The 17,805-nt window shown below is 40.5% G+C and overlaps 1 protein-coding gene across 4 annotated transcripts in view; it reads right to left on the bottom strand.

Annotated features, from left to right (window-relative positions):
* ITGA6 (integrin alpha 6) overlaps positions 1-17,805 on the bottom strand; it is a 47,620-nt gene that overhangs the window by 18,827 nt on the left and 10,988 nt on the right. For 3 of the 4 annotated variants that reach the window (XM_014954453.1, XM_014954452.1, XM_014954451.1), the window contains exons 2-5: positions 6,357-6,484; positions 5,881-5,960; positions 3,892-4,147; positions 2,275-2,406 (exon numbers count right to left, since the gene is read on the bottom strand). In XM_014954453.1, coding sequence (XP_014809939.1) covers positions 2,275-2,406; positions 3,892-4,147; positions 5,881-5,925 — 433 coding nt within the window. In that variant the 5' untranslated portion in view covers positions 5,926-5,960; positions 6,357-6,484. Of the gene's footprint in view, positions 1-936; positions 2,239-2,274; positions 2,407-3,891; positions 4,148-5,880; positions 5,961-6,356; positions 6,485-17,805 lie in introns of those variants that run through there. The other variant, XM_014954455.1, reaches the window with a different exon arrangement.

Raw genomic sequence — 17,805 nt, 5'->3', positions numbered from 1 at the left:
TTGTTAATTCCCCTACTATATTAAAGTGGTATATTGAATCGAAGTTTTTCTCTAAAACAGAGTATGATATACTGGGAATTCCCCATTTCTATTTGGACTGGTAGACACGTTTACAAGTTTACACTCCTCCACCCATCTCATTTAAGTATTTCCCCCACAAACATATTATTTCATTGCTCACTCATATCTACTTTTCACAGACACCAAATACCAGACCAGTTTAAAACATACCAGCTGAGAACTGACTCCACCTTACCACTTGAATATAGCTTGAACATTTCACATCTGGCAAAATTATTATAAAACTTCCTAAATACGAGTCACTATCATTCTATTGCAAACATGCAACATGTACTGCACAAGCACAGTATTTTACATGAATGACATATACAGTATTTGAGAATGACCTTACACAGTAATGGTGAAACTGGTGATTTTGATTTAATGCAGCCCTAAAGGACACGTTCAAATTAATTTAATCTTATGTATTCTTTATCAAAGTCAATACATTTTTAAAAGTATGAAAAATTGAGTCAAAAGAACATACTGTATATACCAACATATCCAATAAAGGCCAAAGTAGAAAATTACACGCATTACAAGAAGACAGACACTAGCCAACAGATAGAAACCTTCCTTCAGAAACACTTCACCACTACTATGAAAATTCTCAATTACAGCAATTCACAGTGAGTTTTAGAAAAAAATCTGTGCGTCCCATCTAGGGGAAGGATGAGAGGGTCTGGAGAGATGCATGACAAATCAGTGTTTCTCTGAAGCAGTGTTACTTTGCAAGCTGCTCTTCATCCGAATCCCTGTTTTTACATGCTTTTACTTGCAATGCATTTGAGATGAGGGGGATGGTGGGGATAGGATCATGTCAAAGGTCTGGAGATTATGTCTGACCAGATGCTGCCACCTGAAGTGGTCACAAACCTAAGTAGCTATTCATCATTACATCCACCGATTTGTCCACCTGTATGCTGGGGGGCAGTGTTTTGTATACAAACTGATCTGGATGAGTATCAGATACAGCTGTCAAAAATAGAAGACCTGTAAACACGAGTGAAAGATTGAAGAGAAAAAAACAGCAGTTAAGCAAAGCAGCTATAACCATGTTTATTTACTGTCTAAAGAGAGGGAACAGCAATGCCAGGGAACAGCAAGCTTGCCTGGACGAAGTTCTGATTGTGACAAATCAAAGGCAGCATTTACATTTAGGAGATAAATGCATTTGTTATGAAACTGCAAAAAGTCAGTATTACTCTGTTCACAGCAAAAGACACCTCCCCAGACACTTCTCACTTCACCAATTTTTATTTCACCGGAACAGGCTTGCAGCTTCTCTTTCTAACATAAGCTCTTACGATATTTATTTTTTTCACATCCAGTAATTATTGCTGATACTTAACGGGAGTTTATGTTCTATTTCTTCTAAAAAATACGTACCTCTAGGTTGGCTCTTCTCTTGACTTACTTTTACTTTTTATATTAGCAATGCCCTTCCCATCTGTTCAACTTCCCACTACTCACACAGAAATTCCAGTTTCAAGTTACCAAAACTGTATTTGTTGCTTGTGCCAAAAGCAGCGGATCCAGTACACCACAGTTATCTGTGCTAGAACTGAAAGGTTCTTTACGCTTGAGGCCCTTCCAAAAATGGAGCGTAGCCTTTTCTCTGCACCAGCCTATCTCACTGGTGTACAGTAACGTCACCAGCCTAAGGACAAAGTGCAAGAGACTCACCCCCAGCAATGCACACACACACTGAAAATGTGAACACGCTTAAAATATAAACATTACTCACATTATGGCAGTTTAAAGGCCTGTAAAAACTTGAAGAATAAAAAAAATTGCACTCACCTACCAGGAGAGGGAAACTGCAGTCTTAACAGTGACATCCAGAAACTCAAATTTTGATAAACTCTCTGATACCACATGGCTGAGACCGTGTGACTAAGGACTACAGATCCATAGGCTGTACTTCACTATTAGAGTGATGAGAATCACTCCCTGAGAATCAGTAGGTCCTCATCACAGCTCTTTAATCTCTCATTACATTAGCAGCTCTTCCAGGTGCCTCAGCAGAGTCTCATCTTACACTTAAAACTGGCCCATAAACGCGGATGGAGATGTGAATTATCCAAAATGGTTAACATGTTACAGGGTCCACAAATGAAGGATTTTCTGCTCCCATTTTCTATCATTGCACCAAGCTGAGATCACAAAAGTTTAAGAAGCCTAAAGAGATTTACCATACGTACTTAATCCTACCTAAGTAACTGTTAGCTGGAACAGGAACTAGATTCTTATCTTGGCGGCTCTCATCACCAACTTCGTAAGGCCCATCATCAAAGATACCCAGATCATAAAATGTCTGATTCTTTTGCTCAGCACGAACCACCCCTGAAGAAATGAAATGATAAAATAAAAGCAAATGAATGGTAAGGGAGAAAAATAACAGATAAATGGTTCCCAGCTAACATTAATTACGATGAATGAAAGAGTGACTGCTGTTTAAATGGGACAAACACAGAATAGTGCACTTGGTGATAGCGTTTTCAAAAGACAATGAATCTCTTAAGTTCTGTGTGCCAGAATCTCGTGCTACTCCACAGAGAGGCCACACAATGATCTGGAAAACATGGGATACTAAGAAAATTCTCAAGAAAAACATGGGACCAGCTTGGTCAGGAACCACCTTCATCCCACATTTCTTAACCTCATAAAGCCTCTCTTAAAAGGCATGGAAGTATACACAGGAATACCAAAAAAAAAAAATTAATGTTCAGCTACAACAAACACCAGTGATATATTTAGAAAACATTAAGAGTTATTGTTCGATAAAATGTGTGCTTCCTTTTTATGAACAGGCTTATTTAACATTTTGGCAAGCAGAAGAGTACTTTTACAACTGATATACTACCATAGCACTTCTCTGCAATTAAAGTAAAACAGTGTCTGAACTCAATATGCTGTTTCAGCTTGGTCAGATTTTGTTGACAGATATGTAGAAGATTAAGTTTTCACTAAAGTACACCTTGTGCCAGAGCTTAACTCAAAGATTTTGCATGGTTCGTATAGCAGGCACAGGTGTGTGAGGGGAAAAATGTAATGGTTCAAGAATCAGATGTTCTAAAGAGGGAAGTATTTACAGCTGTTGGTGTAATGAAGCGTGACGAGAAAATCACTTTAAGAAAGAGGGACAGAGCTGGCCATTTAGATGCTTCTCAATATAAACTAACAGATAGAAATCTATGGGTTTTTTTCCCTTAAGTTTTGGAATATTGCCTAGATGATACGGAGTACTTGGCTCTTAGTCAGACAGATTACTCATGCAATTTTACATGGATATCAATAGCTTTAGATATGAATACATGTAGTATTGCTCTGATCAGTTATCTTCCTGCAATCCTTCAGTATTTTATGTGGGAAGTACTACTTTCCACAAATTACACAAAGAATGAAGTGGAGAATACTGTAGGGTAACAACGATCTCACTGAAGCTATCTAACATTTGCTCAAATGCAGGAGAAAAAGGTTGGTCAAATAACTTTAAAATAATTTAGTAATTTGTTCCAATATGGAAGTCTCAAAGCAAGCACTTAATCCCACCATAAGATTAAGACTAATAAGGTAAAAATTTGCTGTACATAAGTGCAAAGTTGCAGTATCTATTCATAAGCACTCCCTCAAGGATATTTAAAGGAACTTCAGTAAATACTTTTGATACAGGAGCATAGCATTTCGTGAAAGCAAGGTAAAATCATTAGATCCCTATTATCCCCTCCACCCTCCAAAAAAAAAAAAAAATTAAATCTTAGGATGCAGCCCTTGTGAGCGATCTCAGAGGAAACGGGAAGGGTAGGCAGGAAGGAAGCCAGGTCGTACCTTTCCAATTGTAAGTGCCCGGGGCACCAAACACAATATAATGATAGTCTCTAGTAAAAGTAGCAGCAACACCTTGCTGACAGGAACCAAACTTCTCATGGCCTCTTAAACGACCATCACAAAAACTCCATACTCCATTATCCATATCATCCTTAATAGTGAGATCCTGGCTCAGCACATAGCACCTTCCAATGATATCCCGGGTTTCCTGCACTGTGTTTACATACTGCCTTTTCTCATAGCGATGTGCACATGTCTGCAAGATAGAAGAAATAGTAAGTGACGCTTTCTGTATGTTTGTATGCAAGTCATCAAAGAAGGCTGGTCCCCTTTAGCAATACTTCATGCTAGTAATGCTGTAAAACAGTCACCTTGGAGACACATCCAGGCTGCAATGCAGAGTCCACTGTTCCCTATGGGCAATGTATGGCAAAATTTGGGTACCTATGGATGCAAGTCAGAGCAACCAGCTTCACGGTCAAGGAAGGCCACACGGCCTCTTGCCTGTGGGATTTAAGACTGTTAGCCCTAACGTTTTCCCTGATACCTAATTCCCTCCCTTTCAAGACGCGAGGAAAGAAGTGACCCTGTTTCCCCACAGCTGTCAGTTAAACGGTTTACACGCTTGTGCAGAACATAGACAAGATGCTGATTCAACTACCATCTACCAGAGACTATTCAGAAGGGGAAGGAAGTTGTTCCTACTTCCTGTATTGGATGTTCCACTTACAGGATAACTGTCACTGGGACAGAGCAGCAGCACTGAGCATAACATGTTCCTTAACCTTTTAGACTGTTCACCTGGGAACAGAATTCCAGTCAAATATTTAACATAAAGGACGACTAGCCACTGGATTAAGTGTTATATGGGTTTGGTGTAACCACCAAACCACTGTAAAAAGAGGTGCAACAATCAAACCCCTTTGCCAGTAGCATTTTTTGCAGTACCAGAGGTAGTAAGTGTGTGAAGAGCACAAACAAGCCAGATTTCTCAGCTGAAACACCTTTTCTGTAGTTCCTACCAAGGCTTAAACATTACACAAACACCCAGCTGCTCCACACTTCAAGCACTGCAGTGCTGCCCTGCTCCACAGTGACATTCAGGCTGCCCACACCTCATCTAATAAGTGCATTTCCCACTTGTCACTAAAAAGGAAAAGTTCCTTCTCAGAAAAGACACCATAGCATTAGTTGATGATTAACTATTCAACCAGCAGGACTCTTTCCATCTGCTCTTTCCCTCTTTGGGTTCTGAAGCAGACTGAAGCAAGTTATTTAAGGACATACAGGCAATAATAACTTCAGATTCACACCCTGAAGTCACCTGCCTCTACTTTTGGAATCAATGGCATTAACCTGCAAGAATTAGATGCAGAAGCCCCACTGCACACACATTTTATGATGTAGCTGGTATCCTGCAGCACCATTAGTGGTTTATTTAACTGAGGAAGAGCTAAAAAAGTAACACACTCTGGTAACTCCTGGCTTTTTCTCTCTGTATAAAATAAAGAACATCTCTGTATTGTATAAAATAAAGACTAGCTAGTAGCCTACTGCAGTGCAATGGCCACATTAATTCATAGAAGCAGTTCAGCCAAAGTGCCTGATAAAAGTTAACATGAGGCTGATCATCTTGGAAAACAGGCTGTAGCGTGCTATTTTTACAACTATCACGCTATTTTTCCCTATTTCTGTAACCAGTGGTATTTAAAAGAAACAAAAAATAAGTGGACACTCTGAAAATGAACTGTCCATTCTAGATGGCTACAAAGATTATAAAGACAGGCTAACTCACAGTTAGAAAAAAAAAAAAAAAAAGCTTTTACAATCTCAAGTGTCTTTCTTTGCCAGGAAGACATCTTTCTTACAAGAAAACACAGGACTAAGCATAGCAAAGTTACCTTTCAGAAAGCTGCACAGAAACACAAACCATTCAGAACATTTACTGTAGACCGAAAATGTTTTTATAAGTTAGTCCTTTAGACTTACCACCACATTTCCTCCTGGTCCTTGGCTTTGGACAGTTACACCCATCCATTGGTCTTCTTTACTCTCGATCCTCGGGTCAGCTGCAGAGTATCATAACACAGCTTCAAATATTAACAGTTACCTACTACTTTGTTGTCTTTTTTTAAAAGTCCTTGTCAGGACAGGCACTTCATACAGTACATGAGACAGTCTGCAGGTGGCACTGTCTGTACATATTATCACTGACAACATCCATATTAAACACTTCCAGCAGATTATGTCACATCAATTCATGAAAGAATAGGGACATCCAAATCTACCAGGATTTAAGCATCTCAAGCTATCTTAGCATTTAAGGTACAACTTATTCTGATGCAAAAAATGTTAAGTATAAATCCACAGAAGCAACTGTCAGACACACAGCCTCTGGAAAGAACATCAAATAAGAAAAATCAGACAAGCGTTTTAATCCAAAGCAAAAGCACCAAAGAACTTACTCTTCTCATCAAATTTGATACGTTTGCAGTCTGTGTTTTGAGATGTGATGTCACAGCTGTACAACCCTCCTGTTCTATTGGCTTGTTGGGATGGAAAGGCCTTTTCCCGAGGAGCTCCGACCAGCAATCTGCAGGGAAACAGAAATAATTTCAAGGGATCTGCAAAGGTAGTATTACAAAAGAGGAAGTCAACAGAATCAGAAAATGTTTTCACCACAATGCTAGAGGTTTGACATGCAAACATTTGAAGATTGATGCTACACCACAGCCCTGTTCCTTAAAAAAAAAAAAAAAAAAAAAAAGGGTGGGGGGGAAGAGGGGAATGGCTGTAAACCAGTAATAGTTCTGCAATTATTGGACTCACAGACCAGTAAATGTACTGTTATTGTTGCAATGTTCATTGAGAGAGGGTGATAAAAAATTTTTAAAAGTAAGCGTCTGGCAGTTTTGCAAAAAACATCCTTCTATCAGGGATTCAAGCGTGGTATTTTTTGCCTCACTAGAAATCGTTGGTAAGGGTGGGAAAAATATTGCTACTGAAATGACCACAGACCCCCAGAACAGTGACTACAAGTGCTTTCAGGCTTTCTTCTAGTTTTATGTCAGGCCCGTGCCACTGTTTGGCTGAATTCATGGGCACTTTAATATCTCCAACCTGTGAAGCAAAGCATGATCCCTACTGGCCCAAGCAGGCATTCCCAGAGCTATTGCAGGCTCTGTGCAAACATGCACTCCCATCCCCACTTCTCTGGCCAGGTACTCCCATCTTGAAGCTGAAAATGTTTTTCTGCAACAAATCTCTCATCAAGAACAGGGGATACCCACAAAGAACTTATTTCTCCTATAAAAAGGCTGCTCTAACAAGCCTTCCTCGGACACTGTTCTAGAAATCAAATGTGAAGGTTCCTATTTTAAAAAGTGAATAAAGCAATTTTTTTCCCCTGTATCAACTGTCCGCAGTGAGTTTTATCACAAAATCACCAGTAGATGTATATACTTGCAAAATAAATGTCTTCAGCCAAAAAAATTCTTACACTATTTTTCTTTGAAGCATGACACACACAAAGCACAGCTGCCTTCCAAGCTGCTAACTGAAACTGAAAACAACCAGTATGCAACAGTTCATGGAGGAAACAAGAAACATCATGCTCAGCTGAAAAAACAAGGATGAGAGAACAGCACATGGAAAGGTGCAGCACAGCAGGTACGATTGGATGGATGGAGAACCAGATTCCATGTTTCCTGACGCTGGTAGAGAACATTTGAAAGAAGCGATCCCTGACACTATAGTGTCAAGGAGGACAAAGCTGGGACTACACTTGGATCTACAAGGCGCAAAGAGGAACTCAGACCCTTTGTAAAGGCTTCAGCTTTACAGTTTTGCTCTTGAGAGAAAAGCTCTTCTCATGCTTTATAGTGGCAGTGGGACAAAGCACACTGCTGTCCCTCAGAATACTTTTCTTACTAAAAATAAGACTCATTTTTATTCATATCTAACAGTTAAGACTGGATCAGTTAAGATCAATACAGAATTCTTGAGAAATGTCACTAAAGAAAGGAGACACAAAATGAAACTGATGTATTATGAGAAAACGTACTTTTTTTAAAAATTGAAAATGACGTCTGTGTTGTGAAACAGCCAAGTTTTCACTCCTTTTGTAGAAATAAATTCTCCCAAAATCCAAAATTTGCCCTCGCAAAGGTAATCCCCTGAACAGTGAAACTTTCAGGTAAAATATTTGCTTTTGACAGATACATATATAAAATCAGGAGACACAGTGTGGGTGGGTTTTGGTTTAAAGTGTTTCCTTCGTTTCCCCCTACATATGTCTGGCATCTTTTTCAAAGTTTTTTTTCAGAAACGTAGCAGTCATCACAAGAGTTTGTAATCTAAACAACTACGCTTTTAGAAAGGCCATTAATAACTTCATTTTCTAATTTTGGCAACAGTGCATTTAACTCTAATCTCCTAGAGTAATTCTTTTGCAAAGCATCTGTTTCTGAGCTACTCCTAATGTGGGAATAAATACATTTTGTCCTCAGTTCTGTTATCCCCCAAGGAAAGACAGATGAGATTTTTATTTTTTTTAACAGTAATAACCATTAATTTAAGACAGTAGAGGCACTGATTTCCTAACAAATATAAATTTTTATTATTTCTACTTTTGTGTTCAAAGCTTGAGGGGTAAGAATGACGCACTGAACTTCACTTAAAAAATTCATCAGAAACCTTTTGTTTCAACATAGTGAACACAACTAAAAGCTTCTGGAATTGAAATACTTAACTTGGTTTATTTCACCCATCTGCAAACTACTGACACTGGTGGTGTTTGATCAAGACAATTACGACCCTTTTTGTTTTCTATGGGATAGCTAGACTATATCCTCTCCCTAGATAAATCATACCTTTTACAACATACCATGATGTGACCATCATCTTGATGACAGTTCAGCCAGGGAGAAGACCTACTGAGGCATCAGGGAATAAACAGTGTAGCCAACAGAAGACACAGTGGAAAGCTATGCCACCTGACACAAGATGCCCCAAATGTTCAATGGCACCTCAAACAGATACCAGTTGAGATCAACAGATGAAAGATGCAATTGTTCAGCCTTCTTTTAAAAAAAAAAAAGCATCAATCCAACACAATCTCAAAGGAAAGAGGCGACCTTAGGTTCTTCCCAGTGCCTGTACCCCCTTGTCCAAATCTTGCATAAGTTATTTTCGACTGCAAACAAAGTATTTCAAAGCAGACTTATTTAAAACACTCCAGACTTCAAAGAACTTTTGTCAGGAATCGTTTCACTAGTCTTCAAGGCTCATCAAACACAAAAATCTTGAATCCTGTTAGGCACATCATTGCAAGTCCTTATTCACAACACAGTTCAACAGTAGTACACACAGTCAACAGGCGCTTGCAAAGGATTTGATCAGTTCAGGTAGATACTGTGGAAAATACTGAAATATATTTTCAAGTAGCAGCCAAAGATGTATTAAAAAGTTGTTTAGCTCCTCTGTGCTTCTTCACTACTTATCTGCCCCAAAGATCACAGCAGAGAAGACTAAACCTATGCTTCCAGGTTCTCCAAGACAGGTTGCTAAAGATCATGAGGGTTACCAACATTATTAGGAATGTAAGTCAGTCACATGCATCTAATCTTTGTCTGAATAAATCAAGCAAAACATATAAATCCCTTGTCAATTACATTGTGACTTATGATCAATAGAGCTGCTATTCACCTTGCCGACTGTTGAAGAGAAAATCTGAAAAACGAGAATTCTATTATAGAAGCCAAATTACTTCACTTAAAAATAAAAGTGTGCATGAAACTAAGTTAGCGTGAGACAGACTAGTGTGACTTTCAGCATGACTGCAGCAGTCCAAATGAATCAGCTTGTACGCTGAGCTGTGCTACGTGCTCAGCAGAGTCCTTCCAGTCTGAGGACACATTCCAGTCATTACTGTATGGCTACTTATTCAGCTGTGTTTTAATAAAAGAATTTTAATCAAGTTTGAGCTCATTATGCCAAAAACGGGTCAGGTTTTTCTGCACTGATACATGTTTCATTTTAGCTTTCTCAGGGGAAATCAAAACCTTTTTCCGTGAAAAGAAAGAGGCAAGAGGAGGTGCTCTCCGAGCTATCTCTATCTCCTTATAGTGGCAGATGAAACACTGAGATCAAAAATAAAGAACTTCCTCTGCAAACGAAGACCGACAAACATTAAGATCTTCATTTCTCTCCACCCATAATCACAGTATGATTCATTTTATTCACTGTGACTTCTCCCTGAAGGTGTACGAAGGCCACAGTCTCTACTTTCAGTTCAGGTCTGAATGTCCAAAGTCAAGCTCAATCCGTATTCATATACCAAGATAATGCCCTGACTGTCAAGACTGCAGTCAAAGATGAAAACCCCACAGACTCCAACACACAGACATTTTATAGAATCATATAATGGTTTGGGTTGGAAGAGACCTTAAAAATCATCAAGTTCCAACCCCCCTGCCATGGGCAGGGACACCTCCTACTACACCAGGATACAGCCCCATCCAGCCTGGCCTTGGACATCTCCAGGGATGAGGCATCCACAACTTCTCTGGGCAACCTGTTCCAGTGTCTCACCACCCTCACAGTAAAGAATTTCTTCCTAGTATCTAATCCAAATCTCCCCTCTTTCAGTTTAAAACCATTACCCTCTTCCTATCGCTCCAGTCCCTGACAAAAAGTCCCTTCCCACCTCTCTTGTAGGTCCCCTTTAGGTACTGGAAGGCCACTATAAGGTCTCCCTGGAGCCTTCTCTTTTCCAGGCTGAACAATCCAAACTCTCTCAGCCTGTCTTCATAGGAGTGGCGCTCCAGCCTTCCAATCATCTTCGTGGCCCTCCTCTGGATCTGCTCCCTCAGGTCCATGTCGTTCCTGTGCTGAGGACTCCACAGCTGGACACAGTACTCCAGGTGGGGTCTCACCAGACCAGAGTAGAGGGGCAGCATCACCTCCCTCGACCTGCTGGCCACACTACTTTTTATGGAGCCCAGGATGCGGCTGGCTTTCTGGGCTGCAAGTGCACATTGACAGATCATGTTGGGCTTCTCATCCACCAACACCAACAATTTTACTCATTTTTCTATCCCATGGCAAGTTTGCCTTATTACTATACAGAGAACCAAAACTCAGCCATACAGCATACTGAACATGAACATGTCTGAGCATCGGTTCCTGTTGAAGCCTTAGCTTTTTATGATTTTAGCTATGATTATATAGTATCCAATGCTTACCATATGAGCTAAAATTCAGCACAAAAAAAAAATTTACTATTCATGTAAATTACAGATTCAGATGCTTCATAGTACTTGAATCCTGATTTTCCCGATTCATCTTGCCTAAATATGTATTATAAACTGATGGGTTTTCCCTGAGCCAATCAGACTGCACAGCTGTTAAGTGAACTTCTATCAATAGTTCATTATGTTACATTTCTATTGATTAAAAGAAGTGCCTATCACGTGAAAATGTTGGAAAAAAAATCAGAATTCTCTCATACCCTGGCACAAAGCTACAATGCTCTTTAGCTCCATTTGTACCCCGTCATTAAAACATGTGCCTTCCAATTTCAAACTAAAATTCTAATTTCAAACCAAATAAATCAGTCCTGCTGGTCTATTGGTTAGAATTAGATTAATTATTGCTTTCTCTTAATTACTTCTTGGAGATACGTGATAATGACTGATGTCCCACTGCCAATTACAAGCATCTGTTGGCTTCCAGGGACAGATTTACTCCCTTGCAACCCTGAACTCATGGCCAAACTAGAGATAATCCTACAGGATTAGAGCTCCAGGATTGGCACATAATGCCAGTTTAACAAACTGACCTCACTGAGATGCGATTTTGGCTGAGGTGGACAGTGCCTGCGTTGCACAGACACCGGTGAACCCCAGCTGTACCTCCACGTGCGAGGGGCAGCCACAACGTGCATCAGAGATGGGCAGGAGCTCCCTCTCCAGAGAGGGACCCATCATGTAGCACTGCTGTTCCCCCACATAATACCACAGGACACAGCTACACCCACCACACCTGAACAAAACAGCTGAGGCAAGAAAAACTCTGTGTCATCAGTTATGGTGAGCACTACTCAAGCCTCTGAAAAGGCATCGAGTTATCTGACCTGATGCAGAGCTGAACCATGCCTTTGGATAACTGCATGATGAAAATATACTTTATAAACCCACACATTTCAACGAATTGAAAGGAGGTGGGAACTCACTGCCCCAGGTAGGCAGGCAACAGGCCTCAGTTTGTTCACTACTGTTGACCAGTATTCAGCAAGAACAGTTGGTTGTACAAGAAAGGCTGTAACTTAATTTAATCAAAAGTAGCCCAGAGTTATTAAAATCGAAAGCAAAATACACCAGAAGTAAGTTTCCATTCTAACAGATATTACAGAGTATTATGCAGTATTAGTGTAAGTACTAAGATTTTAAAAACCTCCCTGCTTTCATCAGTAATTTTTGAGAATTTTAGTAAGTGGTTGCGGCTCATTCTCAACTGATAAAAACAACATTGGGAACTGGAACAGGTTGCCCAGGGAAGTCACAGATGCCCCATCCCTGGAGGTGTTCAAGGCCAGGCTGGATGGGGCTTTGAGCAACCTGCTCTAGTGGGAGGTGTCCCTGCCCCCACAGCAAGGGGGTTGGAACAAGATCATATTTAGGGTCCCTTCCAACCTAAACCATTCTATGATTCTGTGAACTGGGAATAGTTTCTGCTCACAGCTATCTGAACTCCCTCCAATATTGCTCATGAAACTACCCTGGTCCCTTCCAAAAGGAAAGTTGCAGTTAACACGAAAAAACCATATCAAAGGAAATCCAGAAAACCTCCAAGCTCCTGGAAGTGTTCCCTCACTCCGCAGTGAAATTCTTTTCCTCACTTACAGCCTGGAACTGTCTAAGGACAACATATAATATTCACAACATACTTTAGAGAAGAAAAACTTTAAGTAGTTCATTACATTTCTGTTTTGGAATAAACACTTACTCAAAAGAAATTAAGTCAAATGAGGGAGAACATCTTCAACATTTTTTGAAAGCAAATCCTGTTCATCAAACTAAGTAGCTTCTATTGAGTAAATAACGTTTTGATTTTAACGAATATAAAAAATACCACAGGCTGCACTGAGATCAGATACTCTGCTATCTCCCAAAGGTTTCTTCATTCCTTAAATTCTTTCCTTTTCTGTGGTATCTTCTACCCCAAACAAGGCATCACATCTTTGCCATCCTTTCTTTTAAAGTATCAGCAACACATCAATAGCACAGCTCTGAGCTTTAACAGACCGGAGCAGAAACCACTGGAAGTGTTTCCTGGGTAACAAACCATTAGCCATTTCCACAGATAGGCGGAATAAATAGTCAGTGGTGTAAGTAATTTCCAATTTTGCAACCTTCATTGAGCACAAACGTCCAATTTAAGGTTGCTGTTCTCAGATAACAATGCTGCCACTGCAGACTTCACACTTCATTGTATTTTCTGAAAGACGTCATACACACAAGGTGGGCAAATTTGGAAAGTGGTGAAGCTTCTTCCACCCCTGACTAGACAGGTAAGACTCCTGCATCCCCTTCCTCTCACAATCCCAGTACTTGCTTGCAAAGACACTCACTGGATTGAACAAAATGAAGAAATTAGAGTAACTATCACTAACTCATATTTAGATTAGATTTTAGTACCAAATCACCAGTCACAGTCACTAGTTGTGTATCAAATGTCTAAAACCTCCAGGCAGAGACCACTGACGGCAATGGGGAGGGCTCTCAGTGTCGAGCCCTCCATTAGAGGTGTATTCTCAGTCCTCAGCACTGGTTTGGTTTCAACAGCTTTTAAATTTTATGAAAGGGGAGAACGGGAACATCTTAACCCCTGCAATATTTCAACATAGCTGAAGTCAGTCAATGGGACAGATGCTATGTTTGAATACTGGTGCAATAGAAATAAGTCACAGGACAGGAGCACCATGGGCTAATTAGCAGAGAGATCACCCTTCCATACACTCGGGCTGCTAAGGGGAACTGGAGCTGAACCACGGGACTGGGCTTCTCAAAAAAAAAAAAACCCTCACCCAACAAAATGCAGCCAGTAATGATGTCAGCAGGGAACTCTTTCATTACACTTTTTACAGAGATACCCATCACTGCCAGCCTGTTATTAACAGCTATTTTAAGTGAGTGATGAATCTCCTCATCTGTTAGTTTCATTTTCCAACTACCAATGCAAAGCCATGGCCAAGTACACCATTAATCTCTCTGCCCCGAGGCTTGGAACTTGAAGGACTGCCATTTTCATTTCATCTGTTTAGCCTTTTTTGGGAAACGGATTATCATGGAGGCTGGAAAAAGAAGCCAAAAGTGGCATAAGGACCAGGGCAGGCTACTACAAAGCAAAACCAGAATTACAAAGATACCTGTTGTTCTGCAAAGGCCACTTATTATTGACTTTCTGAAAGTCACATGGAAAAATAAACCCCTTCCCTTCACAGTCCAGAGCCCAGCCTATTTGAAACAGCTTTTGCAGAACTCCTTTTCATTGGTAGAAAGCGTTTTTCCCACAAGAAACAGGCCAGTCTGCTCCAGAGTCCCATTTCAAAATACAGTTTTCCATTTCAGACACCACTCTTTGGCTTTTACCAGTAGGTAACTCACATTTTTCATACTGTCAAATAGGAAGTGAAATCTGTATAATACTTACAGTTTTAGTGTCTCCCTTACAAGCTAAACATTCCTTCAGATTTAAAAGAAAGAACACCACCCGTGCCAGGCACAGACCTGAGCACAAAGTGATAGTGTAAAACATGTATTAGACAGCTTTATAATAAATCTGTGATAAACTTAAGGAAGAAATAATGTTAAAGGGATTTTCACCCAGGTTTTCTAACATGGCAGTGCTTCTTACTGCATGAAATCCTCTTATAACAACATGGGGTTTAACTCAAGAAACGATAAGTATGCCATTTAAAGAAAGAAACTTGGGAGCCAATGCCCTTCCAGCAGCCTGCATTAGGCTCACTGAAACTCCCCGGTTGCCAGTCAGGCACAACCCAGCTACTCTCTGCTGCGGGCAGTGATGGTAGGTTAAGGCAACCGTCCCAACAGCAGAGAGTTACTGCTGTGATCAGTGTTTTGTGGACATGCTCAGTCTACAGGCTCAAGTAAGCAAGTACATGACAGAAACCAGAAATTGCTGCCTCCCACATCTGGGCTGCTGGCCATTCATGCCATAGAAAACCTCTGAATTCAGATTTAAACTGCTATGCATTTGTAGTGCTTGTCTTTGTATCACCCCCAACACAAGCCACCTTCATTTGTACATCATGAAAAATGAAAGGAGAATCACATCATCTATTAGGTACATGTTTTAGAAAACAAACATGGAAGTAACAAAATATGGAAACAGGTGTTCAGTCTTTTTTGTTTTCTCCAAAAAAAAACCCAATCTGAAAGCGCAGTGCTCCCACTCAGCATTTGAAGGCAGTACTTGTTAGAGAGGTAATAACCATAACAGGCACATACTGTTCACCAACATGCCAAAAGCTGTTTTAAGAAAAAAACTGCAGGAGTTTTAATACAAAGCAGAACAAGTATTTGGGTTGAAATGTCATTCCTCTGTTTCCTTCAGTGAATGAAGTACGTTAGTTTCATTTATGACGAAACCATTAATGACATGAAAGAATGAAACCATTAAAAGACATGAAAGAATTACAGTAAGAGGGACGGACATTTCACACAAGTCTCAATGGCCAATATAACATGCTACAGCTACTGCTCCAACAGCCATGCAGTATTTGAAGAGCAATTGCTCCCCAAGTGAACCCAAGCCGTGGTTCCTTCACCCATGCATCCAATTTAAGAGACTGCTCCTGCTCCTTCTTTTCCAGACTTAGCACCTTCCCCCTCTGAATTGTGGGGGGAAAAACAAGCCAAGTAGAAAATCTCTTGCGCTAGATGCACAGCCGCAGAAATGGTAATATGCAACTTCGGCAGATTCACCATCTGAACAAAACAAGCTCATCCCATTCAGCTGAAGCATTCCAACCAGAGCCCCAGTGGAAGCTGGCCCCCACCAGACCGACACTGGCACTCTGAGGCAAGCTCTGCCCTCCCCGCTGCCAACACGAGCCCACGGCACCACAGAGAGGTGCCCCTCTGGGAGCTCTGTCCCCACAGAGCTCTGCCTGAGCAGAAACAGCACGTACCTTCCCCATACATAATCCCCAACAACTGTTCCAGAGAACGAGTGCACAGGCTGCCAGCGAACACACACTTCAACAGCCTAAAGTTACTTGCACGCTAAAGTACAGATTTCAAATTATTCTTTCAGCCTTAAGACCATCTTAGCCCTGAATTAAATGCATATAACAGGATCCACAGCTTCAGTACAGCTTTTCTTCAAGCCATGAACTTAATCACAAAAGCAGATGTGTCACTGGGCATGTCTACTGACACACAGTCCCCCCATTCCTTCAAATTAACTGAAAACACAGGCATTCAAATAACTTGGAAGAATGTCACTCCAATAAGGAGTGGAGTAGGAGGTTGGCAGGCGAACCAAGTCACACAAATGGCCATGCTGTTAAGATGCTTAAGGAGCCTTTTTTTATGTTCCTTGCAGATACTGAAACACTCAAAGAGACCAACAAAATAAGTCCTATATCCACAAGAAACTTCTCCATATAGACATTTGTGAGAGAAGAAGCAATTACATTTTACTATGAGTAGGAAACTCAGAATTTCAAACAGCTTTCAAAACCTAAGAACAAGATTTTTCTGTTTGCAAAATAACTTACACTTGAGACTATGCCAAGAAACCCACTGCATTCTCTCCCCCTCCACATGCACACACGCTTAATTTTTACATGCCTCCCCCTCACTTTTTTCCCACCTTTCAACGCTCTCCACATTCTCACTTGAGCAGAACCTGGAATGAATTATTTGTTTTCAAGTATTTTTAACACCCTGTGTTCCTGTAGGCTGAAAGTTGCGCGAACAGTATTTGCTAGTACTAAGATTGGATTTGACCTGACAACAAAAGTATTATTCCACTTAATGCAAGAATAAAAGCTTAGCTGAGAAGAGAGAAGAAACCTACCTCTTCAGCAATATTCTGGGGCCACACTTCATAATTATCAAATATTTCTCTAGCAGAAAAATAAGTTGAGTGGACGAAAGTTTACTGGGACTTGCCTAAGTGCCGTATTTGTAGTAGCAGCTACAAGAGTTGGCTATATAAGAAAAAAATATTGCAAGTTTCTTTTAGCATCTTTGGCCAAGAAAATAATGTGATTTTTCACTTCAGGTTTGTTTCGCACTAAACAAACATGGATAACTAAATTAAACCACGATCTCTTTTCACACACTGCTAGACAAGGCTAAGGTCTAAGAGCCAGCAGATCTAACCACTATGGAGCTTCCACAGCACCAATGACAAAGTGCGAGGATGATCAATCTTTCCCTTACAAGAATAATGTGAAAAAAAGTTGAGAAAACAAGGACGCAGAAAATTCAACTACATGTGACGATAATGTGCTTGCTATCAGCAACAGCTGGTTGCCACTTTTGAGCACTTCCAGGATAAACACGAATTTCCCTCAGACCTTTGACCTGCGCATGTGCTGCTGAACAAACAACCTCAGGCTTTCATTACAGGGGTGAGTCGTTCCCAGCATATCTGCAATCTTGGCTTTGTTTTTTTTTTTGAAGATACATTTTATAGACCTGCTTTTGAGGAGGGTACGACGCCAGCTGAAACCGGCAGAAGCCAAGGTCACTTAGCTCCATTTGAAAAATTGCCTATCACCTTCACTAAAAAGGAAACACCGCTCAGCCTCTGTAAGAAAGGCTGCCATTCCTATCTACCAGCAAACTCAACAACACTGATCATTCTTATTTGCTG

The sequence above is a fragment of the Calidris pugnax genome, unplaced genomic scaffold, assembly GCF_001431845.1.
Source record: "Calidris pugnax isolate Ruff unplaced genomic scaffold, ASM143184v1 scaffold103, whole genome shotgun sequence".
Lineage (NCBI taxonomy): Eukaryota > Metazoa > Chordata > Aves > Charadriiformes > Scolopacidae > Calidris > Calidris pugnax.
Note: the sequence above shows the minus strand (reverse complement) of the source record. Positions and strands in the feature narration are given on the sequence as shown.